At 54.3% G+C, this 27,551-nt stretch overlaps 1 protein-coding gene across 4 annotated transcripts; it reads left to right on the top strand.

Annotated features, from left to right (window-relative positions):
• The first annotated feature begins 7,619 nt into the window (after positions 1-7,619).
• TRMU (tRNA mitochondrial 2-thiouridylase) lies at positions 7,620-20,802 on the top strand. 4 transcript variants are annotated; one of them, XM_020893637.2, is made up of 11 exons: positions 7,620-7,738; positions 10,804-10,969; positions 11,687-11,793; positions 13,537-13,659; positions 16,768-16,940; positions 17,506-17,559; positions 17,644-17,710; positions 18,072-18,172; positions 19,354-19,498; positions 19,938-20,020; positions 20,390-20,596. In XM_020893637.2, exons 1-11 carry the CDS (start codon positions 7,657-7,659, stop codon positions 20,501-20,503), a joined length of 1,215 nt encoding a protein of 404 aa, XP_020749296.2. In that variant the 5' UTR covers positions 7,620-7,656; the 3' UTR covers positions 20,504-20,596. The 4 variants fall into 4 exon arrangements, with proteins under 4 accessions (XP_020749296.2, XP_020749297.2, XP_070309618.1 ...); XM_020893638.2 differs by having other exon boundaries at positions 20,414-20,596; XM_070453517.1 differs by lacking the exon at positions 19,938-20,020 and having other exon boundaries at positions 20,414-20,802.
• Positions 20,803-27,551: the final 6,749 nt, after the last annotated feature.

A 27,551-nucleotide genomic window follows, 5' to 3' on the forward strand; every position in this document is an offset into this window, starting at 1 on the left:
CCTCTTGATGTTTAAGATTATCCTAATTTTCAAAGACAGATGGCTGTTTTTATTACTGATCAGTATGCACAATGTATATTATTTGAAATGTTAATTCTTTCTACCAAAGTGATTTTCACAATTTAGCATGAGGAAAAATTGGTTAAGTGCAGACCCCAGGCCCCAGCCCCCAGGTCCGGGGCAGCCTAGTCATCTGCACGTCAGTGGGCAGCCAGCTGGTCCCGATGTGATGGTCCAGAGACCGCACCTGAGGGGAGGGGAGGTGTGCGGGGGCGGGATGGAGGGGAGCACGGGGGAGGAGGGGTGCTGGGATGATGGGTGGTGTGCGGGGGACAGACTCCCGGGGTGCTGGAGCAAGAGCGCTCCTTGTGGAGGGGGCGGGGCCCCTGGGAGGCGCACTCATGGCCTGCAGCTGTTCTGACTTGATCTTCCTTGAAAACGAGCGGGCCTGAAAGCCGCTAGTCTGTCTAGATAATCTCTCAGTCTCTGCGGTGGCCCCACAGCAAACAGTAGGAATGCTGCTAAGTGGACTCACTCTGGGGCTCCCATCCAGGGCTCCCCGCACAGAGCCAGGCAGCCCCTGACCCCCCTGGGGGTGACCCGCTTCCGTGTCATCCTTTGGAAGGGCGACCCCAGTGGATCAAGAGTAAAAAGTGCGTCCTGGGTGGCGCTGCGGCACCTGCAGGTAGAGCGCCACAGGTGAGGGAGGGGCTGCTCGGAAGGTGGGGTTCCTGCCTGGGGTCGGCTGTCCCTGGAACCAGCAGCTACCTGGGAGGGCGGCCCCCCTGCATTCTGGCCTAGAACAGCCCTCGCCCCGGGAGCTCCCCCAGGCCAGTGGAGCCGAGCCCATGGGAGTCATGGCGGTCCGCTCCTCCGCCCTTGTCTCCATTCCGGTGGCCAGTGTGGTGTTAATCTACCACTGGGGTCCTTTGATGTCTGGTCTGGCTCCTCATTTCACAGGGGAAAACAAAAATCTGGGGTTGAATCCGTTCACTGAATATTTACGGAGATTCTCCTGTGGGCAGGGGTCACGGGTGCAAAGCTCGCACATGGCTGTCTTCTGGGGGCGTGGAGGGGGCGGGAAGGAGGGGCTCTGGCCGTCCCGCCTGCAGCCGAGGGGTGAGCTGGGCCCTGGCCCCTGTCTGCCCCCCCAGGCTCCTTGGAGGGGCCATGCTCTCCTGTGGGCCACAGTGCCATGTGCAGTCTACAAGTGTCCCCAGGCAGGACAGAAGTAATCTGATCTGAAGTCTTCAGACAGTTGACAGGAGGCCCCAGAGTGCACAGTGGGTAAAGCAGTGCCTGCCACCCCACACGGGTGTCACTGCCTTCCCTTCCTGCCTGGTTTCTGTCTAGCTGGTCCCACAAAGCACCATTCCTCTCTGGCTCCCAGGTCCTAGGCCCACCACTGGAAGGGAGACCAAGGGGGCGGAAGGGGCTGCCCTTTCCTCGGTACCTGGGGGTGAACAACCTCGGCTGCTGCCAGCGGGCCACCTTTCCAGCTCCAGAGGCCCAACTTCACGTGATCCTCACGCTCCATTAATTCTCAGGTGCAAATGCTTTCACGTTTCACAGCTGACGTCCACACAGCTCACACTGCAGTAGTCGGGGCATTTGGGATGTCATTGTCGTTTACACGACCGGTCCATCGTGCACCTGGGTTAGGCAGTGATTAAGGATTTGGAGCTACTAAGTAGCTAACGGCTGTTGTTCAGTTGCACAGTCGTGTCCTACTCGTTGCAACCCCACGTAGCTAATACCATCTAACTGAGAAGGAGCAGAAAAGACGTTGCCAAGGTGTTATGCTTCCGCCACCTTGGGGTGGGCGGCAGCTCTCCTAACCCCAAGGCCGTGTGCTGGGCATGATACTGGACTCTGCCTCAGGCAGGCGGGTCCCCCAGACAGAGCCCAAAGTCCAGTGACATCAGCTGGGCCACCCCACAGTCTCAGCTAAATGTTCACCCTGAAATCCTCTGAAGGCCAGGTGTCATCTCTCCCAGGAAATGCAAGATGCCATTGCCCCCTGGTAGGATGTTTGCTGACACCTTAGTCTTCTGAAATGCAGTCCTTTTTCTGTTTCCCTGCAGGGCCCCATGTCCTTCCCTCCAGACACGAGGCTCTCCCCTCCTGCTGTTAGCACTCTCAGTTGGCAGTTCCTGCTTCTTGTCTCAGAAACGGGGACATGGGGCCTTCCTCAATTCACTCTAGACTCTTTTTTTTTTTTTTCTTCTTTATGTGGGATCCTAGTTCCCCAATCAGGGATCAAACCTGAGGCCCCTGCAGTGGAAGTGTAGAGACTTACCCACGGGACTGCCAGGGAATTCCTTCACTCAACTCTTTAAAACTACTCCTGTTCTCAAGAAAATGACTTGCCTTAAGAATTATCCACATTTAGACATTAATGTCCACTGTCAACCTTTTAAGAAACTAATGTGATTTTAATGCCAAGCTTTGGTGTGTGTTATTGACCTGATTTAAAAAATCATCAGCAGGACTTCCCTGGTGGCCCAGTGGTTAAGACTCCGAGCTTCCATTGCAGGCTGCGTGGGTTCCATCCCTGGTCGGGGACCTAAGACCCCACATGCCATGTGACCAGAAGTAAATAAACAAAAACCATCTGCATCTCTAATGCATTTCCTCCCCTACTTTTTTCAAACCGTAGTTCAAGTTCTACCTGAAATCAGTTTTGTGAACTGCCCCAGCAGTCAATCTGAAAGTCGCTCAGTCGTGTTTGACTCTTTATGACCCCATGGACTTTACAGTCCATGAACTTCTCCAGGTCAGAATCCTGGAGTGGGCAGCCTTTCCCTTCTCCAGGGGATCTTCCCAACCCAGGGATCAAACCCAGGTCTCCCACACTGCAGGCGGATCACCTGCTGAGCCACCAGGGAAACCCTCACTTTTCCAGCAGTTTTAAACAGGAAAAATAAGATTTCCCTGGTGGTCCAGTGATTGAGAATTCACCTGCTAGTTAGTGTAAGGGACATGAGTTCGATCCCTGTTTTGGGGAGATCCCACATGCTGCAGGGCAACTAAGCCCTGGTGTCCTAGAGCCTGTACTAGACTCGGGAAAACCACCGCAGTGGCAAGCCTGGGCACCACAACTAGAGAAAGCCAGTGCGCAGCAATGAAGACCCAGCACAGCCATAAATAAATAAGAACTTCAATTTGGAAAAAAAAGAAAATCTACTGGCAACTCTGACCCCCTATCTCAATGACTGAGACTACTTCTCTGTTCCCCTTCAAAAACTCATAACTGAGTAGAATCTCCGGAAGTGGTTTATGGGGGACAGAGAGCCCGCCACCTCCCCCAGATTGCTGGCATTGGACTAAAGACATTTTGCCTCTCTGCCATTGGTGAGTACTGATTTTGGAAGCAGAGAGCAGCAGGACCAGCACTGATAATGACGCCTGACCTAGCAGCCTCCCAACCAGGCTCTCAGCACCCGTCCACAGTGTAGCCACGAACATCTCCCTGGAACTGAACTGGGGTCGGCAGGTACCCTGCCCCTGCTGGGTCTTGCCCCACACTCTGTCCCCAGGCCCAGGGCCCTTTGCTCAGGGCTGGGCCCTCCGCCTGCTCATCCTCCCCTCCTGGTCAGCTAAGGGAAGGCCTGCGCCCGCTTCCAGAAGCACCCAGCTTGACACCACGCCCGATGGGTGATCTCACACCATTCATTCAGCAGCCTGTTCACTGGGCACCTGCCTGAGTCACTGCTGACCAAAAAAAAGATGTACAACTTGAGAGTTGCAAGTTAAGTTCTATTTGGGGCACAATGAGGACTGCAGCCCAGGAGGCAGCATCTCAGAGAGCTCTGAGAGCCTGCTCCGAAGCGGCAGTGGGGGAAAGTCAATGTATAAGGTTTGGGTGAAGGGGGAGTTCAACACCATGAAGCACTCACTTTACAAAAGGGTTTTTCCTTAGTCATGAGAATCTGATGTCACCATGAAGGGATTTAGTGCTTCTCTAGATATGAGGAGATGCAAGGATGGAGAAAATCACAATCACAGAAAATTAGCCAATCTGATCACATGGACCACAGCCTTATCTAACTCAATGAAACTAGGCCATGCCATGTGGAGCCACCCAAGATGGATGGGTCATGGTGGAGAGTTCTGACAGAATGTGGTCCACTGGAGAAGGGAATGGCGAACCACTTCAGTATTCTTGCCTTGAGAACCCCATGAACAGTATGAAAAGGCCAAAAGATAGGACACTGAAAGATGAACTCCCCAGGTTGGTAGGTGCCCAAATTGCTACTGGAGATCAGTGGAGAAATAAGAAAGAATGAAGGGATGGAGCCAAAGCAAAAACAACACCCAGCTGTGGATGTGACTGGTGATAGAAGCAAGGTCCGAAGCTGTAAAGAGCAATACTGCATAGGAACCTGGAATGTTAGGTCCATGAATCAAGGCAAACTGGAAATGGTCAAACAGGAGATGGCAAGAGTGAATGTCAACATTCTAGGAATCAGCAAACAAAAATGGACTGAAATGGGTGAATTTAACTCAGATGACCATTCTATCTACTACTGTGGGCAGGAACCCCTTAGAAGAAATGGAGTAGCCATCATAGTCAACAAAAGAGTCTGAAATGCAGGACTTGGGTGCAATCTCAAAATGATAGAATGATCTCTGTTTCCAAGGCTAACCATTCAATATCACGGTAATCCAAGCCTGTGCCCCAAACAGTAATGCTGAAGAAACTGAAGTTGAACAGTTCTGTGAAGACCTACAAGATCTTTTAGAACTAACACTCGAAAAAGATGTCCTTTTCATTATAGGGGACTGGAATGCAAAAGTAGAACGTCAAGAAACACCTGGAGTAACAGGCAAATTTGGCCTTCGAGTACAGAATGAAGCAGGGCAAAGGCTAATAGAGTTGCCAAGGAAATGCACTGGTCATGGCAAACACCATCTTCCAACAACAGAAGACTCTACACATGGACATCACCAGATGGCCAACACTGAAATCAGATTGATTATGTTCTTTGCAGTCAAAGATGAAGAAGCTCTATACAGTCAGCAAAAACAAGACCAGGAGCAGATTGGGGCTTAGATCATGAACTCCTTATTGCCAAATTCAGACTTCAATTGAAGAAAGTGGGGAAAACCACTAAACCATTCATGTATGACCTAAATCAAATCCCTTACCATTATACAGTGGAAGTGAGAAATACATTTAAGGCCTAGATCTGATAGACAGAATGCCTGATGAACTATGGACAGAGGTTTGTGACACTGTACCGAAGACAGGGATCAAGACCATCCCCAAGAAAAAGAAATACAAAAAAAGCAAAATGGCTGTCTGAGGAGGCCTTACAAATAGCCGTGAAAAGAAGAGAAGCGAAAAGCAAAGGAGAAAAGGTAAGACATACCTATTTGAATGCAGAGTTCCAAAGAATAGCAAGGAAAGATAAGAAAGCCATCCTCAGCGATCAGTGCCAAGAAATAGAGGAAAACAATAGAATGGGAAAGACTAGAGATGTCTTCAAGAAAATCAGAGGTACCAAGGGAACATTTCATGCAAAGATGGGTTCAATAAAGGACAGAAATGGTATGGACCTGACAGAAGCAGAAGATATTAAGAAGAGGTGGCAAGAATACACAGAAGAACTGTACAAAAAAGATCTTCACGATCCAGATAATCACAATGGTGTGATCACTCACCTAGAGCCAGACATCCTGGAATGTGAAGTCAAGTGGGCCTTAGGAAGCATCTCTATGAACAAAGCTAGTGGAGGTGATGGAATCCCAGTTGAACTATTTCAAGTCCTAAAGGATGATGCTGTGAAAGTGCTACACTCAATATGTCAGCAAATTTGGAAAACTCAGCAGTGGCCACAGGACTGGAAAAGGTCAGTTTTCATTCCAATCTCAAAGGCAATGCCAAAGAATGCTCAAACTACCGCACAATTGCACTCATCTCACACGCTAGTAAAGTAATGCTCAAAATTCTCCAAGCCAGGCTTCAGCAATACGTGAACTGTGAACTTCCAGATGTTCAAGCTGGTTTTAGAAAAGGCAGAAGAACCAGAGATCAAATTGCCAACATCCGCTGGATCATCAAAAAAGCAAGAGAGTTCCAGAAAAACATCTATTTCTGCTTTATTGACTACGCCAAAGCCTTCAACTGTGTGGATCACAACACACTGTGGAAAATTCTTCAAAAGATGGGAATACCAGACCACCTGACTTGCCTCTTGAGAAACCTGTCTGCAGGTCAGGAAGCAACAGTTAGGGCTGGAAATGGAACAACAGACTGGTTCCAAATAGGAAAAGGAGTACGTCAAGGCTGTATATTGTCACCCTGCTTATTTAACTTCTATGCAGAATACATCATGAGAAACGCTGGGCTGGATGAAGCACAAGCTGGAATCAAGTTTCCCAGGAGAAATATCAGTAACCTCAGATATGCAGATGACACCACCCTTATGGCAGAAAGTGAAGAAGAACTAAAAAGCCTCTTGATGAAAGTGAAAGAGGAGAGTGAAAAAGTTGGCTAAAGCTCAACATTCAGAAAACTAAGATCATGGCAACTGGTCCCATCACTTCATGGCAAATAGATGGAGAAACAGTGGTTGACTTTATTTTGGGGGGCTCCAAAATCACTGCAGATGGTGACTGCAGCCATGAAATTAAAAGACGCTTACTCCTTGGAAGGAAAGTTATGACCAACTTAGACAGCATATTAAAAAGCAGAGACATTACTTTGCTAACAAAGGTCTGTCTAGTCAAGGCTATGGTTTTTCCAGTGGTCATGTATGGATGTGAGAGTTGGACTATAAAGAAAGTTGAGCGCTGAAGAATGGATGCTTTTGAACTGTGATGTTGGAGAAGACTCTTGAGAGTCCCATGGACTGCAAGGAGATCCAACCAGTCCATCCTAAAGGAGATCAGTCCTGGGTGTTCATTGGAAGGACTGATGTTGAAGCTGAAACTCCAATACTTTCGTCACCTGATGTGAAGAGCTGACTCATTGGAAAAGACCCTGATGCTGAGAAAGGTTGAGGGCAGGAGAAGGGGACGACAGAGGATGAGATGGTTGGATGGCATCACTGACTCAAGGGACATGAGTTTGGTAAACTCCGAGAATTGTTGACGGACAGGGAGGTCTGGCTTGCTGCAGTTCATGGGGTCGCAAAGAGTCAGACACGACTGAGTGCACTGAACTAAACTGAAGGATGGAGATTATAAAATCCGTTCCTAAAAACATCCAACTATCCAAAGACCTGTCCCACCGGATTCCCTGGAGCGCAGAGCGCCTCACTGCACCCTGAACTTCCTCAGGGGTTGTTGAAGGTCAAGAGCTATTTTAGCAGCATGGGGTTCAATCTCCATAGCGGCAGATGGCAAACGCCTTTGTTGTTCAGTCCTTGGCAATGGTCTTGTTAACTGCCAATTTGTAGTTGACATCACACACACACACACGCACGCACGCAGATTGTGTCTGGCAGCTGCGCGCAGAGAGGTAAGCAAGAGCCAGGGGTGCAGGGGGCGTGGTCCCAGACCCGCCAGGGAGCAGCGGGCACGTAGGAACGCAGGGCGCCGAGCACCTGCTTCCGCCCGGGCCTCTTCTGCGGTCTCGCCGCAGGGGAGGGCGGGAATTCCGGCTAGAAGCGGAAGCGACGGGGGCAGTGACGGAATCGGCAGCTCTCGATGCAGGCGGCTCGGCACGTCGTGTGCGCCGTCTCCGGCGGCGTCGACAGCGCCGTGGCAGCGCTGCTGCTGAGGCGGAGAGGTGAGGAGGCCGAGGGACCCGGCCGCCCCCGAGCGGCCCCTTCTCCGAGAGCCCTGCCTAGTGGCGCGGCGCCCCGGCCCTCACTGTACGCCTGGGGGTGGGAGAGCGCGCGGCCGCCGCCCCGCCTGTCGGGGAGCCGTCAGGCCCCCACTTGCCGCCGGGTCGAGCAGGGGAGAGTGGGTCTCCGACTCCCGGCGGCCGCGTTTCTCCCTGGCCCCGAGGCCCTGCTCCCGCGGCTGTGGTGGCGGCGGCGTCCGCACTCGGCCCAGGCCTGAGGAGCGCCGGCCTGAGGACCATTGACGTGGGCACTGCAGCCTCCGTGGAGGTCCTTGTCTCCACGACACACGGCGTGGCCGTCTGGAGACGTGTGCGACCAGTCCCGACGGGCGGTGTGGTTATTAAGTCACGGCCGTGTTTTCCATCGGTGGATGACAGACTCCGCTCAGGAGCGCTTCCGTTTCCTCAGGCGCCTACCTGAGGCCGAGATTCGCTGCCTATCTAATTCTCCGTCCGTCTGACCCTCTCCCGGTGTGAGCCCTCCTGTACCTAATGGCACTTGTAGACCCTCTGTTGTTGAGGCGCCTTTCGTTCTTAGGCACTTGGAATGCAGAGGGAACCCAAGGTTCCTGACCTGGGACAAGTGATTCAAGCTCCCCCTGTTTGTAAAATGGAGGGAGCGCCTACCTCCCAGGGTTACTGGAGGTAGTATTAATAAACAACAGGACACACAAATCCTTTACCCCAGTGCCCAGCACACGTTAGGCACTCAGCAGGAGAGGTCATTAGTTCGTGTTAATAACCAAACTGTTACAAAAGATATAATAAAACGTGTCAAATACAAGTAGAGGCCGGCTGTGAGCATATATAATTGCGATAAAGCAGGAAATCAAAGCATCATAGAGATGGTGGTGTTTGCCCTGAGACTACTGTCAAACCCCAGTTCGTGTGTTCAGTGGTACAGTGAGGCCAGACAAACTGAAAGTTTGAGTTTGGAGCAGAGAAAGTTTTATTTGTCGAGGAGGTAGCAACCTGGAAGATAAGAGATCTAAGATCCTCTCATCCGTGGTATCACGACTTGGAGGAGGAGGAGGAGGAGTTCCCTAAGCAAAGGCTGGGGCTCAGGAGGTAAGGCGGAAGCATTTCTGGCGGAGTCAGCAGCAGGCGCAAAGCTCAGGCACAGAAGTGCTGGCTGGGTCTGGGAGGTGTGGAGCGAGAGGAGGTGGAGAGGCAGGGTGAGCGCTGCTGATGGAGTGGGTTCTGTTAGGGACTTCAGACTGTTGGGAAACCGGGCAGAGCATTGAAGGGTTCTGACTAGGCAGTGACATGTCTGGGTTAAGGGCCTGCTTTATGGCAATTATATATGCTCACAGCCTGCCTCTACTTGTGTTTAACACTTTTTATTATAACTTTGTAACAGCTCTGGTTACTAAGAATGCCTCCATGCCTCCTGATCCCCAGCCTTTGGTTAGTGCACTAGTTAGTGTCTAGTGTAACTAGGCGAGTTACGTTATTTTACTCCATCAGGAAGGCAAGCGCTCCTTCCCAGAATCCAGGCTGAGCAGCTTCACAGACCAGCTGCCTTGGGTTTTGCTCCTCCAGGTGGGAAGCTGATGGGCACAGCAGAGAAGCAGCATGGTCCTCTCCCCTTGACACGGAGGTCTTTTTCAGTCTCGTCGGAGGTGCATCTTCTGTCACGTGCCTCCTGAAAAGTTAAGGCCGGCAAAGCGCTATGGCCTTCTGGAGTGCCAGGGCTCAGCCACGTGAGTGGTCACGTCTCCAGGAGAAGGATGATCAGGCAGATGAGGCCATGGAAGAGGGGGATTTTAAAGCTCTGGGTGTGGAGTTTGTGTATTTGTTCTGCTTAAGCTCTTGTTCTTAAGCACTGCTGGACGCACACGGGTGTGAGACAGCCTTGGCAGGTGGAAGACTGCCTCACTTCAGTAGCTGCAGGGGTGCAGACAGGAACGGCTGGAGCCCAGTGTAGTGTGCACTGTTAGGGAAGCAGGGTCAGGGGATTTGGAACGTAGAGGAGGGAGGACCTGCTGGGATTGGTATAATGGCCTTGCTCACGTGGCCTTTTATTAATGTTTGGCAGAGCTTTGGCACCAAGTCTCTGCTCTCTGGAGTACCGTATTAAACCTTTTACAGTCCATGGCCCTGTCTTTCATTAAGTTCAGCCAACCCAATCAGCCAACCCAAAAGAAACGTTTCTCATATGTGGTAGACACCCATGTAGTTACAAAGTTGGTCTCCTCATCATTTGGTTTGATACTTTGTCTGCAACAGAAAAAGGAAAAAAGAGGTCTCAATGTATATAGATGTGTGTGCCTGTTAGTCACTCATCATGTCCACCTCTTTGTGACCCCAAGGACTGTATGTAGCCCACCAGGCTCCTCTGTCCATGGAATTCTCCAGGCAAGAGTACTAGAGCAGGTTGCCATTCTCTCCAGGGGATCTTCCTGACCCAGAGGTTGAACCTGGGTCCTCTGTATTGCAGGCAGATTCTTTACCGCCTGAGCCACCAGGGAAGCCCCATGATAAAGCAACCAAAATTTTGAATGTCTTTATGGCTGACGGCTTAGAATCTAATTCTGAGTGGGTAATTGGAAATAACTTTTGGATTAAGTTTGCCTTTCTGGTAATTGAATGGTAGTTCGTGTTTGTTTTGAAAAGTCGTGTAGAATTTCTGCTCTTCTTTCATGCAGTCACACTGTCAAGTCTCTCTGTACGCCCACACAGTGTGGGCGCGTGAGGATGAGAAGATGCCATCGTGTTCACACCTCCAGGATGTTCACACCTCTGAGATGCACACCATCAGTTCAGCCCCACAGGGTGTTGTGATGATGGGGGCCTTTACCCAGTGTGTGTAGCAGAGGGTCAGGGTGGGAGCCTCTGCCGGCGCGTCAGCGGCGGTTTGCGTTAAGAGGCAGTCCGAGCGCCGCAGGCCACGCGGTGGCGGGAGGCGCTGCCAGGCCCCGGTGCACAGAGGTGCGGGGGAGCTCGGAGGGCGCTGCCTTTCCCCCCCCCGGTCGATGGTACAGCCTCTCCTTCGCTCCTCCCCACAGGTTACCGGGTGACAGGGGTGTTCATGAGGAACTGGGACTCCCTGGACGAGCACGGCGTCTGCACTGCCGACAGAGACTGCGAGGATGCTTACAGAGTGTGCCAGATCCTGGACATCCCCTTCCGGCAGGTGTCCTACGTGAAGGAGTACTGGAACGACGTCTTCAGGTGGGGGCGCTCCCGACACGGGGAGCTTCCTGCGGTGACGCGAGCCTTTCCAACAGCAGGCCTGCCGGGGTCAGCCAGGCTAATGCGCCCCACCAGCGCTTTCTGCTTTCAGGCCGCGGTGCCGGAGACCACATGCGGGAGGCCCCGGCCGCCCCTGGGGAGTCTGGGTTAGAAGCCAGGCCTGTGTCTTGAGCACCCCAGCCCGTATTCCTATTACTGTGCCACCTGCCAGAGGTCTCTTTAACATCTCTTCAGCCTTTAGCAGCAACCTTTCTGCTGCTCAATTAGCATAAGAGAGCGAGGGCTCAGGTATGCTCTGGAAGGCTGGCTGTGGCTGGTCCCTGAGGACAAAGCCCCTGGGCCGTTGGTGTCAGGCTGAGGAACCAGCTGGAGTGCTGGTTAAACAGACACCTGAGCCTGGGCCAGGCCCTGCAACCTGCACCTCAACAGGGATGGGGTCCTGTGGGTCTTACTTTGGGAAATGGCGCAGTGGGGCTTGGTGCCTGGTGAGTGCAGATTCAGGTGGAAAGTGCAGCTGGCTTTAAACGCACGTTTGATGAAAATACTGAAAATCATCCTGTAGTGAAGCTCCTACCTTGCAGAAAATTACAGTTTTAGTAAAACGGGGAGAAGGCTCTAAGCAAGTCATGTACCTCACTTATTTTTCCATAGTATGTTTGACACTTAGAGATAAAAAGGCTTTTCTTTTCATTCTAGTGATTTTTTAAATGAATATGAAAAAGGAAGAACTCCTAATCCTGACATAGTCTGCAACAAGCTTATAAAATTCCGTTGTTTTTTTAATTATGCTGTGGATAATCTTGGTAAGTGATTTGGATTATCTTCGTTTGTCTTTTTAAAAATCATGAGATTTTCAGAAGCTGAGGTTGGTTTCAGCATATATCTGCCAGATCTGAGGATGTAAAGCTTAATTTTGAAGAGCTCACCCAGTATTGGACAAATATTTCTCCTCCGACTCTGGAGTGAGAATCACAGCTGAGCCAGGCAGAATTGATGCTTTTGAACTGTGGTGCTAGAGAAGACTCTTGAGAGTCCCTTGGACTACAAGGAGATCAAACCAGTCAATCCTAAAGGAAATAAGTCCTGAATATTCATTGGAAGGACTGATGCTGAAGCTGAAGTTCCAGTCCTTTGGCCACCTGATGTGAAGAGCTGACTCATTGAAAAAGACCCTGATGCTGGGAAAGATTGAAGGCAGGAGGAGAAGAGGATGACAGAGGATGAGATGGTTGGATGGCATCACCGACTCAGTGGACATGGGTTTGAGTAAACTCTGGGAGATGGTGAAGGACAGGGAGGCCTGGCGTGCTGCAGTCATGGGGTCGCAAAGTCAGACACGACTGAGCAACTAAACAACGACAACTGATTGACTGGGCTTCCTGTTGGCTCAGCGGTAAAGAATCTGCCTGCCAAGAAAGGAGACGTGGGTTTGATCCCTGGGTCAGGAAGATTCCCTAGAGAAGGAAATGGCAACCCACTCCAGTATTCTTGCCTGGAGAATCCCATGGACAGAAGAGCCTGGCAGGCTACAGTCTGTGGGGTCACAAAGAGTCGGACACAACTTAGCGACTAAACAATTCTTTGGTTAAGTGCTGGGTCAGTTTTGCTGCAGCTTCTGGGAAATAGTCCCACAATCCTGAATGTCTGTGAAGTTTTCACACAATGCAAGGGCTGTGGATTAATATATGCTTTGGTAGATTCTTTAACTGTTTTGCATAGTGTGGAAAGAAGAAACTGATTTTACTGGATGGTCCTTCACTGTGATAAAAGTAATATGCATTTATTAAAGAAAGTTTAAAACTTAGAAGCATAAGAATAGGAGGGAAAGTGTCATCTGTAATTTCCTCCCAGAATCAAAGAGAAAGGATTTCTGTTGGTTGTCTTCCGGTTTTCCTGTACATTGAGAAGAGTGGGATCCTGTACTTTCTTTCTCTGCTGAACAATGTCATGAACATTTCCCCAGTGCCATTAAAAATTCTGTGTATGTGGCGTTGTTGTTATGCAGTGAGGCTTTGTTCGTAATCTCCTGTTGTTACACATTTTGGCTGTTTGCAGTTTTTCCTTAGTGTAAAAAGCACTGAAATGAGCTTTTTGTAGTTAAACCTTTGTGTACATGTTTGACGTTTTCCTTAAGCTAGAATGAATGAATAGATGTTAACTTTTTTTTTGGACATGTGGCTTGTGGGGTCTTAGTTCCCCGATCAGGCATCGAACCTGGGCACTGGCAGTGAAAGCTCTGGGTCCTCACCACTGGGCTGCCAGGGAATTCCCAATACTAACTTTTCAAAGGCTTTAGATATGCAGCAAAACCTTGTAGCTAAGATTTTATCAGTTTAGAGACTTCAAAGACCACCTGTTTAACAGAATCCCAGGAGTGTGTCTCTTCCCTGGGATCTGAGCTTTTGGGGGTGAGGTGGGTCCCTTGCACAGACCGCCTGGTGTGAGACCTGGCATCTCTGCCCTGTGGACCACCCTGGGCCCGGACCGACTGAGGCCAACAAGTACATGTCTAAACTCCTACCCTCATGCTTTTAAAAACCTCCCAGGCGCAGATGCAGTGGCGACAGGTCACTACGCAAGAACGTCCCTGGAAGATGAAGAGGTGTTTCAGCAGAAGCACATCAAGAGGCCGGAAGGGCTCTTCAGAAACCGGTTTGAAGTTAGGAACGGTGAGTACACGTGTCCAGGCCAGGGCTGAGCTATTCGGAAACGAAGTAGTGACTGTGCGTTGTCAGGCACTCTGCCCAGCTTCTCCCCGTGTTTTCCAGGTGAGCTTGTTGCCTTTGGTTTCCTCTTCAAAAAACGAGAGTTACCTCAAGGGTCATTTCCCAAGGGCCTCCGATTGGCTCAGGCGGGCGCCTGGGCAGGGCTGCTGGGAAACTTAACCCAGTTCTGGGGGAAGCAGGCGACAGTGTTGGAGTGTCACAGGCCCAAATCTCAGCCTCGCGTTTTCGAGATTGAGGTGTGACGTGGCACTTCAGTGTGAAATGAGGCTGGCTCCTAACATTCATGGGACAGGCCTGGCAGCTTGCTTTGAAAGATTACGTGTATAAATTAGGTTATCAGTGTCAAAGGGCACAAGGTGTCACCAGCCTGGAAAGTGCCAAGCAGTCCACTGGAAGGCTGTTGTCTTGTCCTGGTGTACATTTGTGTAGAAAAATTTATATCCTTATGAAGTGAAGGACGGCATGGAGCTCAGAGCCACGTCTCTGCAAATGGTTTCCTCGGCTACAGGACCGTAGCAAACCTGGCATTTCTCCAGGTCTGTCCACTGCCCCCCTCCGACCCCAGCGTGAGGTGTCCCCTCCCTGCACCCATCTTAGCAGGGCCAGCAGGGGGTCCGGGTCCTTTTCTCCGAGGAAGCAGCTGAAGCTTGGCTGCATTTCTGGCAGGGGGCCTTGGGTCGGGGCTGGACCCAGCCCGGTCCACCAGCTCCAGTCTGTGCTCCTTCCTGGTCCTCCACGTTGCCCAGCCCAACGAATGGCCGCAGCTCAGCTGCCGTTTTCTCTCCTCCTCCCTCCACCTCACGGTAGCCAAGGCCTCAGATCAGTGTGCTGACTGGGCCCAGGAAGGCCCCCTGCTGCCGCCTGCCCTGCACTGTGTCCCCTGGGGGGCACTGGTGCCCAGGGACAGATGGCCGCTTCCCTCCCCGGGTGCGGCCTGTACACTCCTGGGCACCCCTCACCAGGAAAACACCCCCCCGCCCCGCACACCAGGAGGACCTGGCCGTGACTGCCCAGCCCTGCCGCCCGGGCACTCCACAGCAGAATCAGGCCCCGAGACCCAGCAGTCGTGGGTCCCGGGTCGTTAGTAGATGAAGGATTCGTATCTGTGTTGCGTAGCGTGCCTGCTTATCTCCTGGAAAAGATGCCACTGCGCAGAGCTGGCTAGGCCTTTCTGACCAGACCTGATCACGTGGTGCGTGCTCTGGTCTGTGTAGCTTTTGTAACGATGCCGCAGTGTCTTTGTTCTCTGCGTGTTTTCAAGACACCTAGAGACTTTTTATTTTGTCCTGACTCAGTTGCCCTGGAGACTGGATTAAGCCTCCTGGCCTGAGTCCTTGGGGAGAGGGCATGGGGTCAGCGTGCCCAGCCTGAACTCCTGTGTCCTACCTGTCCCAGGGGCAGCCTGTGTCCTCATCCATGTCGGGGCAGGTGGCACGCTGGCCAGCATGGAGCAGGGCAGGTGTTGAAGGGAGCTCTGGGTGCCAGCAAACCCTCCCTTAGTAGGGGTCCCTCTTCCTGGTTAAGGGTTACCCGCTCTCTTTTTTAAAAATCATAGATTTTTGTTTGTTTGTTTAAATTTAGTTTTGAAACAAAAAATAGTATTTGGCAAATGAGCCTGCCTACCTGATGACTGGTTGACTGGACTCTCTTTTTCACTTTTCACTTGATTTTGTTGTTTTGTACATAAAAACTGATCGAACAGAACCCATGTGATTGGGCTCAGTTTCCAGCTCTGCCCTCGTCTCCCTGCACCCCTGTGAGCAGTCATTTAATTATCTAAGCCTCGGTTTCCTCACCTGAAGATGGGGATACACCTGTCGTAGAGCTAACGTGAGGGTCAAACTTGAGGTCACAGAAGGAAAGCCTAACCAACCACACGGAGAGCACGTTACGCGTGTGACAGGCCGGGCCACACGCTGTGCCTGGGCTCTTTGTACCTTGGCGCAGATGTGAGCTCTGCGTGTGACTTCCCGAGGCTTCGCTTAGCCCTGGTCCTGAGACACATGGGAAGAGGCTGTGACACTGGTGTCACGCTCCATCTCCTCCATTGGTCACTGAGCTGCAGAGCGGAGGACCCAGTGTTCGTGGTCATAGAAGGTCTGTAACATGCCAGGCAGGACCTGGCGGCCAGAGGCGGAGCTGGACCTTGTTTTCCGAACCCCGTCCCAAGGCCAGGGTCAGGCAGAGCTCTGCACCATTGCCGTCAAGGTGGAAACAGTCTTCACAATGAAACAGACCTTTGGAGGGTCTTCGCAGGTGGTGTTAGTGGTAGAGGACCCACCTACCAATGCAGGAGATGTAAGAGATGCAGGTGTCCTGTGAGAGATCCCTAGGCTGGGAAGATGCCGTGGAGGAGGGCATGGCAACCCACTCCAGTATCCTTGCCTGGAGAATCCCATGAACAGAGGAGACTGGCAGGCTGCAGTCCGTGGGCTGGCAGAGTCAGACACAACTGAAGCAACTTGGCACACACACAGACCTTTAGAGGGACCACAGAGGAGCGGCTGACAGGCGTCAGCTTGGACTCAGCAAAGCCCACTGTCAGCAAGCGGGGAAGTGGGTTGAGAAACAGGCGCTGCTGGGGAGTGTGGTCGGCGTCCGCCGGGGGTGGGAGGTGAGGAGAGCAGCCAGAGCGTGATCACCTGTGTTTAATGGGAAACAGCTCAGCCCACCGGTCTCAGCAGGGTTTGCTGGGAGGCGTCTCATCTGATTTTCCCAAATGTGGCTCATTTTGTTTTTTTTTAATACTTCATAATGTTTTTGTCATGTGATGTTTAATCTTTGAAAACATAGCCTAACACATGAACCGGAATAAATTTCCTTATCACATAAAATCTCCCTTCCATGTATTTTTTTCAATAGTAGATAAATTAGGGATGGGAATTTTTCTTAACCATGGCAGATCATTTTTCTGGAAGTGTGCTGTTGAGTATTGATCTTTGTTTCTGCCAGACCAGGGCTAACCTGTCAAAGTAAACAGAAGGACACTATTAAAAGCAAAGTATGGTTATTTTTGTTCCTGCAACATCTTTTGTTCTTTACTCTTGGCAGCGGTAAAACTCCTCCAAGCAGCTGACAGCTTTAAAGACCAGACCTTCTTTCTCAGCCAGGTTCCCCAGGAGGCGCTAAGGAGAACCCTCTTCCCCCTGGGGGAATTAACGAAAGATTTCGTAAAGAAAATAGCTGCTGAGAACAGACTTCATCATGTGCTTCAGAAGAAGGAGGTAGGATTGAGGGGCGTTGCTGCTGGTAGGGGGTGAGGGCGCTGCCCTCAGGGGGCCCCTGTTGTAGGGAGACACAAGGCAGAGTGTAGGCGAGGACACCGGGCGACCCATTCCCACTCACTCGTCTCACGCTAGACATCGAGACGGGACTCTGACCCTCCTGCGACCTTGCCCTGTGGCCTGGCTTGTGCTTCCTGTTCTGGCCTCTGTCTCTCCCCCAGCCTCACGGACAGTGTCTGAGGGCTCCAGCAGCTCTGGTTTCCTTTTCTGGGTGGCTGGCCTGAGGGTCTGCCGTGAGTGCGGGCTGGGCTGGTGGTGGTGCTGCTTGCGTAGCTGCTGGGTCCTTGTCTGGGACCTGAAACGAGGTCTGCGCGTGGCTCTGACCGGTGTCTGTGGCCCTGGAGGAGGGGAGCCGGGCCCCTGGCCTGGAGGGTGTGGTGGCTCAGGACGGGTGAGCCCCGGGAGGCCCTGTGTCGCACCCACATCCTTGCCTGGGGTCTCTTGAGTGGAGCGCGGGACCCCTGCCCAGCCATACGTCTCACACCTGGCCTTCCGTTCATTTCAGAGCATGGGCATCTGTTTTATTGGTAAAAGGAACTTTGAAAATTTCATCCTTGAGGTGAGTGTTTTTTGATGTGAAAGGATGGGGCCCTGTTTCTGCTCTGAACCTGGAGCTGTTGGTGATGGAGCACTTGTTTTCCAGTACTTACAGCCTCGACCTGGCCGGTTTATTTCTATAGAAGACAACAAGGTTCTGGGAACACATAAAGGTGAGGCTGAACGGACACATAAAGGCGGGGCGCACAGAGATAGCGTGCCCGCTCTGGTGTGCCCGCCCTCGTATGGTTCATCCACGGGAGCGGGGCGCGCCTGTGAAACCCACGGAGGCTCAGCAAGAGGGGCTCGTGGCTTCTGGCGGGGCACTAGGTCCACCTTCTGAAGGACTGGGCCCTGCTCACCTCCGGCCGGGTGGCCCCGCGGCTGGAGCTGCTCCTTGCGGGGTGGGAGGTGCGGCCTAACCCCAGCTGCTGCGAGCGGGCCACAGAGGGGCGCCTCCTGCCTGTCGCCCCCGTCCTGCCAGGGCTTTTGCGAGGGGGCTCCTCCCACCTCAGCGAGAAACTGTCTCCGTAGGTTGGTTCCTGTACACTTTGGGCCAGAGAGCCAACATAGGAGGCTTACGGGAGCCCTGGTACGTGGTGGAGAAGGATGGTGCCAAGGGCGACGTGCTTGTGGTGAGTCAGCGGGGAGGTGACGGAGGCCAGGCCGGGCAGAGCCCGAGGGGCTGAGCAGGCGGGGTGGGCGCTCTGCAGGGCCTCCCTCTGTGCCCTCCGGGATTGACAATGGTACCAGAGGCTTTGTGTGAGGTAGTTGTTAGCTCTTCCTGTATGCCCATCACACTGGTTATCATGACATTAGTCCCCGTAAGTAGATGTCACTCCTCTGATTGTACAAAGGAGACAGACCCAAACCTCGTGGACAGGGTGGTCAGTGCCTGGGATGGGCCTGCTCACGGGGGCCTCCAGCGAGTCACTGTTGAACGACAAAAGAACAGAGCTGGGACCCACCCAGGCCATCTGCTGTAGCGGGGTTCTGGGACCTGGGACATTTCTCAGGGCCTGGGGACGTTTTTAGTGTCACAGCATAGGGGCGGGCATCAGGTCCTGCTGGTGTGTAGCAGGTGAAGCCCAGGACCCTGTCCCCTGCAGAATGATCTAGTCCCAGTCTTGGCAGGGCTGGGAGTGAGCAGCCTAACTGAGCGCACGCTCTGTTCTTAGACCGGGTGGAGGGCCAGCAAGCCCGCCCACCGGGGCTGGGACATTTCCTCCTGGGAGGGCCCTGGTGCAGAAGTCTGGGCAGCGATTCTGATCGGGGTGAATTAAAGTGACTGCAGTGTGATGTTCAGTATTGTCTTTTGCTTTGGGAAAGGGCGGTCCACTGACACTGGTCCCTGTGCGGGTCTCCTCATCTGCTTAGAGCCCGAGAGCCCTGGACTTGGTGTTCTCCGTCCTGCCTTGGGGGTGCTGCTGGGTGCTAGGAGGCCAGGGTGTGTGCAGGCCCCAGGAGCCTGTTCCCAGCCACGAGGGCCTGGTGGGACCCCTATGGGAGTGCGGCTGGCCCGGGCTCCCTGGCGCTGGGCAGGCAAGGGTGTGGCCGGGACGAGAGGAGTGAGACCGTGAGCGGACCGCGTGCTCCTCTGCTGCTCACCGAGGGCGCGTGCGCGTGGCCTCCGCTCCGTGCGCTCATGTGCGCGGTTAGGGCGGCTCCAGGGACACACACACGAGTCTCCACGGGTCAGTGTGGTTTTCACTGCGTGCTCACTGCTAGTCGTGAATGGAGTGCAGCAAGGGGGCTTTGGGGCAGGGACCCTCTGCTGAGGGCGCAGGGCGCCACAGCCTTGCGTTCCGTCCCGCAGGCCCCCCGGACAGACCACCCGGCCCTGTACAGAGACCTGCTGCGGACCGGCCGCGTTCACTGGATCGCGGAGGAACCGCCTGCTGCCCTGGTCCGCGACAAGATGATGGAGTGTCACTTCCGCTTCCGCCACCAGATGGCGCTAGGTGACTGCTCAAGGACCCGTGGGTCAGGGTGGGGTTAGGACAGAGGATCAGACCTGGGGCGGGGAGGGCCCGTGGGCCAGGACAGGTAGGACAGGTGATCAGACCTGGGTCAGGGAGGACCTCAGTGTCCAGATCACGTAGCCCATTCAGCCCTCCTCGCCCTCTGCCTGCAGAGACAGGCTGGAGGCACTGAGGCCAGCTGAGCCTCCTTTGTCTGGGATGCAGGAGGGTCTTGGGGAGGGGTTGGGCACCTCGGTCCAGGTGGCAGGTGGTGTGTGTACCCCTGGCCCCGGTTGGGCAGCGCTGAGCCCCTCTGGCTGTTGTTGCCCCAAGCTTCCTTTGTCCCCACGGCCTGCTCCTCCTCCCCCGGGGCTAAGACCCGAGGCTGCACGCTCAGCAAGGGTAGCGCCCCCTCCAAGGGTCCTTCTCTTCCACCCAGTGCCCTGCGTGCTGACCCTCAATCAGGATGGCACCGTGTGGGTGACGGCCGTGAAGGCTGTGCGCGCTCTCGCCCCGGGACAGGTGAGTGGGGACTCCGGCTGGCGGGTCGGATGGGGTCGTGCCCCCGCAGCTGCATGTGGCCCTTCCTTAGCACCAGCTCGGCCTGCAGAGATGCAGGCTCGTGGTAGCGGGCTTCATGCTCTGGAAGGACGGACAGCCTGCTCTTCCTCCAGACAGTGAGGGGCTGGGGGCAGAGAGGGTGTGGGGTGCTGGTCATGTGGCCAGCCCTGCACCTGGCGCTGCTCTCCCAACTACTGCGAGCATGCGGCCTGACTCCCACGCGGCCCTGCCCTGGCCTGCCTGTGGCGCGGGGCCCGCCGTCCCCCAGCGCTGGACCAGCTGCGTGGATCCAGGCTGCTCAGGGCACCTGAAGCCCGGGTCCCGCTGCAGGTGACGCGGCCTTTGTCCCGCCAGTTCGCCGTGTTCTACAAAGGGGACGAGTGCCTGGGCAGCGGGAAGATCCTGCGTCTGGGGCCATCCACCTACACACTGCAGAAGGGCTAGAGAACATCCAGCGTGGCCACGGAGGGCTCCAGCGACAACCCGGGCCTGGGGCCCGCGCCCTGACGGAGGCAGAGCGGCCGCTACAGAACTGGCAGGAGGGGGGGCAGGGAGCGGAGCCCGGGGAGCCGACGGGCTCAGCGCTGCTGCTGAGCCTGCGGGAGCCCAGCCTGAGCTGCCACCCCCTTGGCGACCCGGCAGCCTCTCCAGTGCTGGCTGAAGGCTGTGTCCCAGGTGCCCGTTTGTAGGGTTCCTCCCTCACACCCCCGGGGGGGGCAGCGTCCAATAAACTCTGTCCGGGACGTAGGTTCTGGCGGTGCCTCCGGGGGGTGGGGCCCAGGGGGCTGTCTCGGGGCTCCAGGGCACCTCTGTGTGTGGCCAGGCAGGGGGACAGCACGGAGGGGTGGGTCCCGCTTCTCCGCTTCTCCCTTCGCGCCTGTGCCCACCCTCCCCTGTGGCAGGGCCGTGTAAGCAGCCTTGAGCCGCGTCCCAGCCTGCAGGGTGTCTGCCGGCGAGGGCTGCAGGCCTGAGGCCCCTCTGAGTGTGGCCCTGCCCTGAGTCGAGGCAGCTGCACAGAAGCCCCCCTTCACCCCACCACAGAGTGCCCAGCGGCCTGGCCAGTCGCATCAGAGACTCAAGCTGCGTGGGCCCCCGGGCGGGGTCACCGTGCGGAGGTTGGTGGGCGCGCACGCCTTGGTCTGTTCAGGCTGCCGTGATGGACCACTGCACAGCTGGGGCTCACTGATGCGGGAGTCTTCTCTCAGCCGCCGGGGCCACACGTATGAGACCAGGGTCCAGGGTGTGCTCACCGGCCTCTGATGGCCGGTTTCCCACTGTGTCCTCATGCTGTAAGGCCGGGACCCTTCTGGGCTTGATGCAAGGACACCAGTTCCCGTTCCCAAGGGCCTCACCCTCAGGACCCAATTTCCTTCCCGAGGCCTCCTGACCCCAGGGCACCTGGCGTTAGGCTTCACCTGTGCGCTTCGGGACCCAGACAAGAGTCCAGGGTGTGTGTGCGTGTGCGAGTTCTGGGAGGTGGGTGGCTCTGGGCCGGCCAGAGCTGCTTGGGAGGTGAGAGAATACAGGCCCTCAGAGCTGGCTTTGGCAGGGCGTCTTGGTCTCCACTGAGTCCTGGGGCGACTGTCATCCTACCATGGGAGGTTGAGGCTGCCTGGGCGGGAGGTTTGGAGATGATCTGCCTGGCCTCCCCATGGCCTTGTGGCATCTGTGCCGCAGGAGGTGCTATCACTGAGTCAGGTGGGAAGTTGTCGTTGCGGGCAGGTGTCTGCATGCCCCACTGCCTCCAGCCTCCCTGCCCTGGCTCCGGGCTCCCCAGGTCCCTGGTGCCCTGCCCGGAGACCCCCACGGGCTCTGTATGCCAAGACGGACAGCCTCGAGCACCCAGCACTGCCTCCTGCTTCCCTCCACCACCTTGGGGCTAGAAGTGTGGTCCCCGCCTCCTGAGGAGTAGAAGGTTCTAGAGCAGTGGCCGCGCAGTACGACCCTCCAGGCGCGGCTGATGGGGAACACCTGCATGGGTACTTGTGCAGCCCGCAGGACTCCGAAGCCCCCAGTGTGGCTCAGAGCTGCAGCGTCAGATCAGCCAGCACGGTGCCCCTTCTTTCTGAGGCAGGTCACAGGGAGGCGTGAAGTTGGGGCCGGGACCTGGGCCCCAGAGTGTGCAGGGCTTGCGGTCCACAGTGAGGCCTGGGCTTCCTGCTGAGCAGGAGGCGTGGATCCTGCTGACTTGTGTGAGGCCCAGATGGGAGGGGCTGGGTAGGCCACGCAGGGTTGACGAGGAGGTTCTCTGGTTCTCCAGCAGAGGGGTCACCCTTCTGCGCAGCCAGGCCCTGCCCCTGGGGCTGCAGGAGGCGAAAGCTGGGAGCGGCACTGTGCCTGGAGCTTGCCTCAGGGCTGGTGTAGGAGCCGCCACCTGCTCAGGGGACCCGCCTCAAGCCTGGCCCACGGCCCTGCTGGCCCTGGCTGTGAGCCTGTGTTAGGGTGACTGGTTTTGGGAGCTTCCAGAGCCACAGCAGCCCCCTGCTCAGGGGTGCCTGGGCCTGGAGCGGCACAGCCCCTCTGCCCTGGGGGCTGGGAGGGGGCGGCAGTGTAGGCTCTGCCCTGTGAGGTGAGCAAGCCCCGCAAGGAGAAGGCTGCAGCTCCGTAGGTGCTGCAGGCCCAGCCACCCCAGGGTCTCCTCTCTCTGCTGCTCCAGCTGTAGCTGCAGCCCCCCATGTCCCCTTCCCCTGGTTCCAGGCCCCCTAGCAGGGCGCGTCCCCAGGGTGGGGCAGGGGCCCGAGCGGACACGGCTGGCACTTCCCACTATGCTGCATGGCTTCCAAGACCAGGGGCCCTCCAGCCAGGCTGGGCCAGAGAAGCTCTGCTTGGCCCCGGCCTGGAGGCAGAGCTGGAGCCGCTCTCCGCGTTCTGCTGGGCGGGGGGACCAGGTAGGCCAGCAGTGCCCTTGGGCACCTTCAGCGTTGCTGGGAGGCCAGGGCTGAGACACCGCCTGTGTTCTGCCAGCTCCAGGGGCAGCGTGGAGCCCCCCTGGGCTCAGGCTCCCCAGGGTCTGCTGCCCTGGGCCTGGGGTTCTCACCGTCTGGGGAGCCTCCACGGAGGGAGGGAGGGCGGCTGGTGGGGGTCAGTCGGCAGGGACACGGACCAGCAGAGGGGAGGCTGCCCTTCTAGGCTCTGGATGGCTCTGCCTGTCCTGCTGGCCTGATGCCCGGCCTCCAACCAGGTCGGCCGGTGGAGGCAGGAGGAGGGTCACAGACCTGCTGCTGCCCCTGGCTCAGCCTCCAGGCCCTCAGTGCTACCTCTCTGGGGGCACAGCCTGCCTCCCGTGGGTCCTCCAGGCCCGCAGTGCCAGCTCTGGGGGCCCAGCCTGCCTCCCGCGGGTCCTCCAGGCCCGCAGTACCAGCTCTGGGGGCCCAGCCTGCCTCCCGCGGGTCCTCCAGGCCACTGACTGACTCTGGGAGGTCCGTGAGCAAAGCCTCCGACTCAGCTGTAGCTGTCGGCAAGGGGGCATGGCTGGGCCTCTGGCTCCACCCCCCAACTCCAGGGCTGTAACCCTGTGATCTGAGGGGCTGGGGCTGGAAGTGCGTGGGCTTCCCTACCTTCTCCCCCATGGGCGCCCTGCTGCCGGGCCACAGGTACCCGCACACTGGGCATCCCGAGAGAGGGCCGGGCTGCTGCTTTTACACACCGACCCTCGTCTCTCAATGCAGACGAAGGGTTGCCCTGTAACCCCACATCACTTCAGAGTCACCTCGGCAGACCCCAGCGCCTGGCTTGTGTTTGCTCCTGGGAGGCTTGTCCGTGTCAAGGTCAGCCCCTGGGGCCCGTCTTCTGCCCGCAGCCCTTGGGCTCTAGCGGCCTCTTGTCCACGTCCAGGGAGGCCTTCATGAGGCCCAGACCTCCCAGCACCCTCAGTGTCTGCAGGGAGGGCGGCTGGGGCGAGGCAACAGCTGTGACATGAGGGGGCAGCTGTACCTGGACGGGGACCTTTGGGTGTTTCTGTGGCCTGGACAAGGTTCAGTGTTCGTGTCTGTTCAGTGTTTTTGTCTTGATGTGCGGGTCCCAGAGCAGCCGTGGCTGGGGTTGGTGTGGAGGTCAATCATTTATGTCCACGGGAGGACACCCGGGTCCAGCAGATGCACCTGCTCCCCTTTCCCCAGGGGCAACTCGCCTTCTCAAATGCGCCCCCCACCAGAGGGCTTCTGGGTTGAGGTGGAGCTTGTCTATTGCTCTCATGTCTGAGCTGTCTGAGAGGTGATTGTTCGCAGATAGACTGAAGAGACAAGACCCGAAAAATGGCCTTTGGGGGAGGGTGTTTCTTTCTCCTCCCAGATCTGACCCAAGGGTGGCCCTGACCTCTGGAGTTACGTGGCCAGCACCAGGGCGAGGACTCCTGGAGGTCTGGGAAGAGGGGCCCTGTGGGCTGAGATGGTGGGGTCCCCGCTGTTTCTCTTTGCTCCATGGGCTTTCCTGAAAGGCGGCTCCAGTTGGGTGGAAGCAGGGCAGTGCAGGCGGTTAGGACCCTAAGGGCAACCTGTCTTTCTGGACAGAGGAACCAAGGAAGGGGCCCAGGAAGAAGGTGCGTGTGAGGTCAACCCCAGAGAGCAGAGCGCCGGCAGAGTGGACCCCTCACTCTCCACGAACGCTGACAGGCGCTGGCTCACCCCAGTTGGAATGGACCCCAAACAGCACATGAAAGGCCCTGAGAGCAGATGGGCCGTAAACAACGCTGGGTCCCAGGCTGGCCGTGCCCCAGCTGTGAGGTGTGTGAGGCCGGCCTAGGGTGGCACCGCAGTCAGCCACAGAGGGTGGTGGAGCTGTGGTCTGAACCTCACTGGGTTGACCACCTTCTAAAACAGACAAAACTGACATCTGCCAGAGGGTTTTACCAGGACCCAGAGGCTCATGATGTAACATTGAGTGTCAGGGATTCAGTGTGGAATTAGCCAGCTTACAGAGAACCAGGAAAATGCCAAGAGAAAAGAAAACAGATTTTGGTCCCCCAGATGTCCACATTATCAAAGACTTTAAAGTTCCAATCATGCTCTATGAGGTAAAGGTAAACACTTCTGAAATTCATGGAAAATTAGACATCTTTAGTGGAGAAATAAAAATTATAAAGAGCCATGTGAAAATTTTAGAACTTAAAATATTTGAAATTTAAAAAACCACTGGATGGATATCATAACAGAAGAGACTTCATAACAGAATGGATATTAAAGAAGAAAGAATCAGTGAACTTGAAAATGGATTAGTAAGGGGTAGGATGGGAGGGTGGGTGGGAGTCCCAAGGGGACAGCGATTTCTATCTACAGTTACGGCTGATTCATAACCAACATAACATTATACATATCCTAATTAAAATTTTTTTAATAGTAGTAAAATGGTAGTTAACAAATAAATTTGGTTTAAAATAAAAGGTACAATCTGTGTATATATGTATATGGTTTTGATTTAGGTTTAGTTGCTTAAGTCGTGTCTGACTCTTTGCAACCCCCAGACTGTAGCCCGCCAGGCTCCCCTGTCCATGGGATTCTCCAGGGAAAAATACTGGAGTGGGTAGCCATTCCCTTCTCCAGGGGATCTTCCTGACTCAGGGATCGAACCCAGGTCTCCTGCACTGCAGGCGGATTCTTTGCTGATGGAACCACCAGGGAAGCCCAAGTGTGTGTGTGTACACATAAGTGTGTGTACACATACCCCCACGTGTGTACACATAAGTGTGTGTGTGTACACATGTGTGTACACATAAGTGTGTGTACACATACCCCCACATGTGTGTGTATACATAAGTGTGTACACATAAGTGTGTGTATACATACCCCACATGTGTGTACACATACCCTGTGTGTGTACACGTGTGTGTGTACACAAGTGTCTGTGTGTACACATGTGTACACATACCCCCACGTGTGTGTACACATAAGTGTGTGTGTACACAAGTGTGTGTGTGTACACATACCCCCATGCGTGTGTGTTTACATAAGTGTGTGTGTACACATACCCCGTGTGTGTGCACATACCCCCGTGTGTGTGTACACATAAGTGTGTGTGTGTACACATACCCCCACGTGTGTGTACAAATAAGTGTGTGTGTACACATAGCCCACATGTGTGTGTGTACATAAGTGTGTGTACACATACCCCCACATGTGTGTGCACATACCATGTGTGTGTGTGTACACATACCCCCTCATGTGTGTGTACATAAGTGTGTGTGTATACATACCCCCACGTGTGTGTGTATACATAAGTGTGTGTGTACACATACCCTCGTGTGTGTGTACACATAAGTGTGTGTGTGTACACATACACCCACGTGTGTGTGTGCACATACCCCCGTGTGTGTGTGTACACATAAGTGTGTGTACACATACCCCGTGTGTGTGCACATAACTGTGTGTGTACACATAACCCCACGTGTGTGTGTACATGTGTATACATACCCCCGTGTGTGTGTGTACACATAAGTGTGTGTGTACAGATACCCCCACATGTTATATATATATATATGATTTGTGTATTTAAATATGCAGGCCAAGTACTCCCAAATCCTCTAGTTTTGGGTTACCATTTCCTTTGTTATGTAAATAAAATGATTTGAGGCTCCTCTCTGTCCCTCCCCCAGCAAAAAAGAAAAAGAACGTTCATCACTAGAAATGATCTAGCCTGAGAATGAATACAGATGAATGAAACCGCAGGAACCGTTTGTGTTCCCTGGAGTCCCCAAAGGGCTGGAAGTAGAGACTGGGGCTGGAAGATTTTGAAGTATGAGGTGCAAGAGTCTGGATGAGCAGAAGAACATACAGAAAGTTCTAGAATGGCTCCTGCCCCGCCCAGGCTTCTCAGCATCCTGTTCGTGGTCCCTTCTCCAGGGCTGCCTCAGAACAGGGAGGGAACACGGGTGCAGAAGTAGGGATGGGGCGAAAGCAGAGCAGAAGTACAAATTCAAAAACATCTTAATTTATTGTAGACTCTTTCCTCATTTGTGTTGCAATTCCAGTGTTCTGAACATTAATAAATACACATTTGTTAAAAAAAAAACAAACCCTCCAGTGTCTAGTATTTCTCATAAAGTCTTTAAGTCACAAAAATAGGTTTACATTTTTCCTGTCTTAATAAAACTGACTTTTTTTTTCTTTTTTGGTAACAGTTCTGATCAAATTAAAAACTAAATACATCTCAAGGGACAAAATCCAGTTGCAGAAGAATATGGGATAATATGAAAACAGAGTGTTCAAAGACTCAAAAATATTTCCACTTTTTTTTCTTTTGCTTAGAAACTGCCTCCTCATGGTGAACATCTGGAGGTACTGTTATTTTGCATCTTGAAAAGGCCACTCCCGCTAAGGCACATTTATAATTCATTTTGCTGAGGGCTCTGGGATCTCATTTCATTTTTGCTGTGGTCGTGGACCCGTATCAGATAAGCTTTCCTCTGTGCCACGAATAACACTCGCATTTCCATCAGAACAATACAGTATACGGACATCTTTGCATTTTACTTGATTCTCATATTTTACGGTCTCTCGTA

This window comes from Odocoileus virginianus, chromosome 23, assembly GCF_023699985.2.
Source record: "Odocoileus virginianus isolate 20LAN1187 ecotype Illinois chromosome 23, Ovbor_1.2, whole genome shotgun sequence".
NCBI classification, from domain to species: Eukaryota; Metazoa; Chordata; class Mammalia; order Artiodactyla; family Cervidae; genus Odocoileus; species Odocoileus virginianus.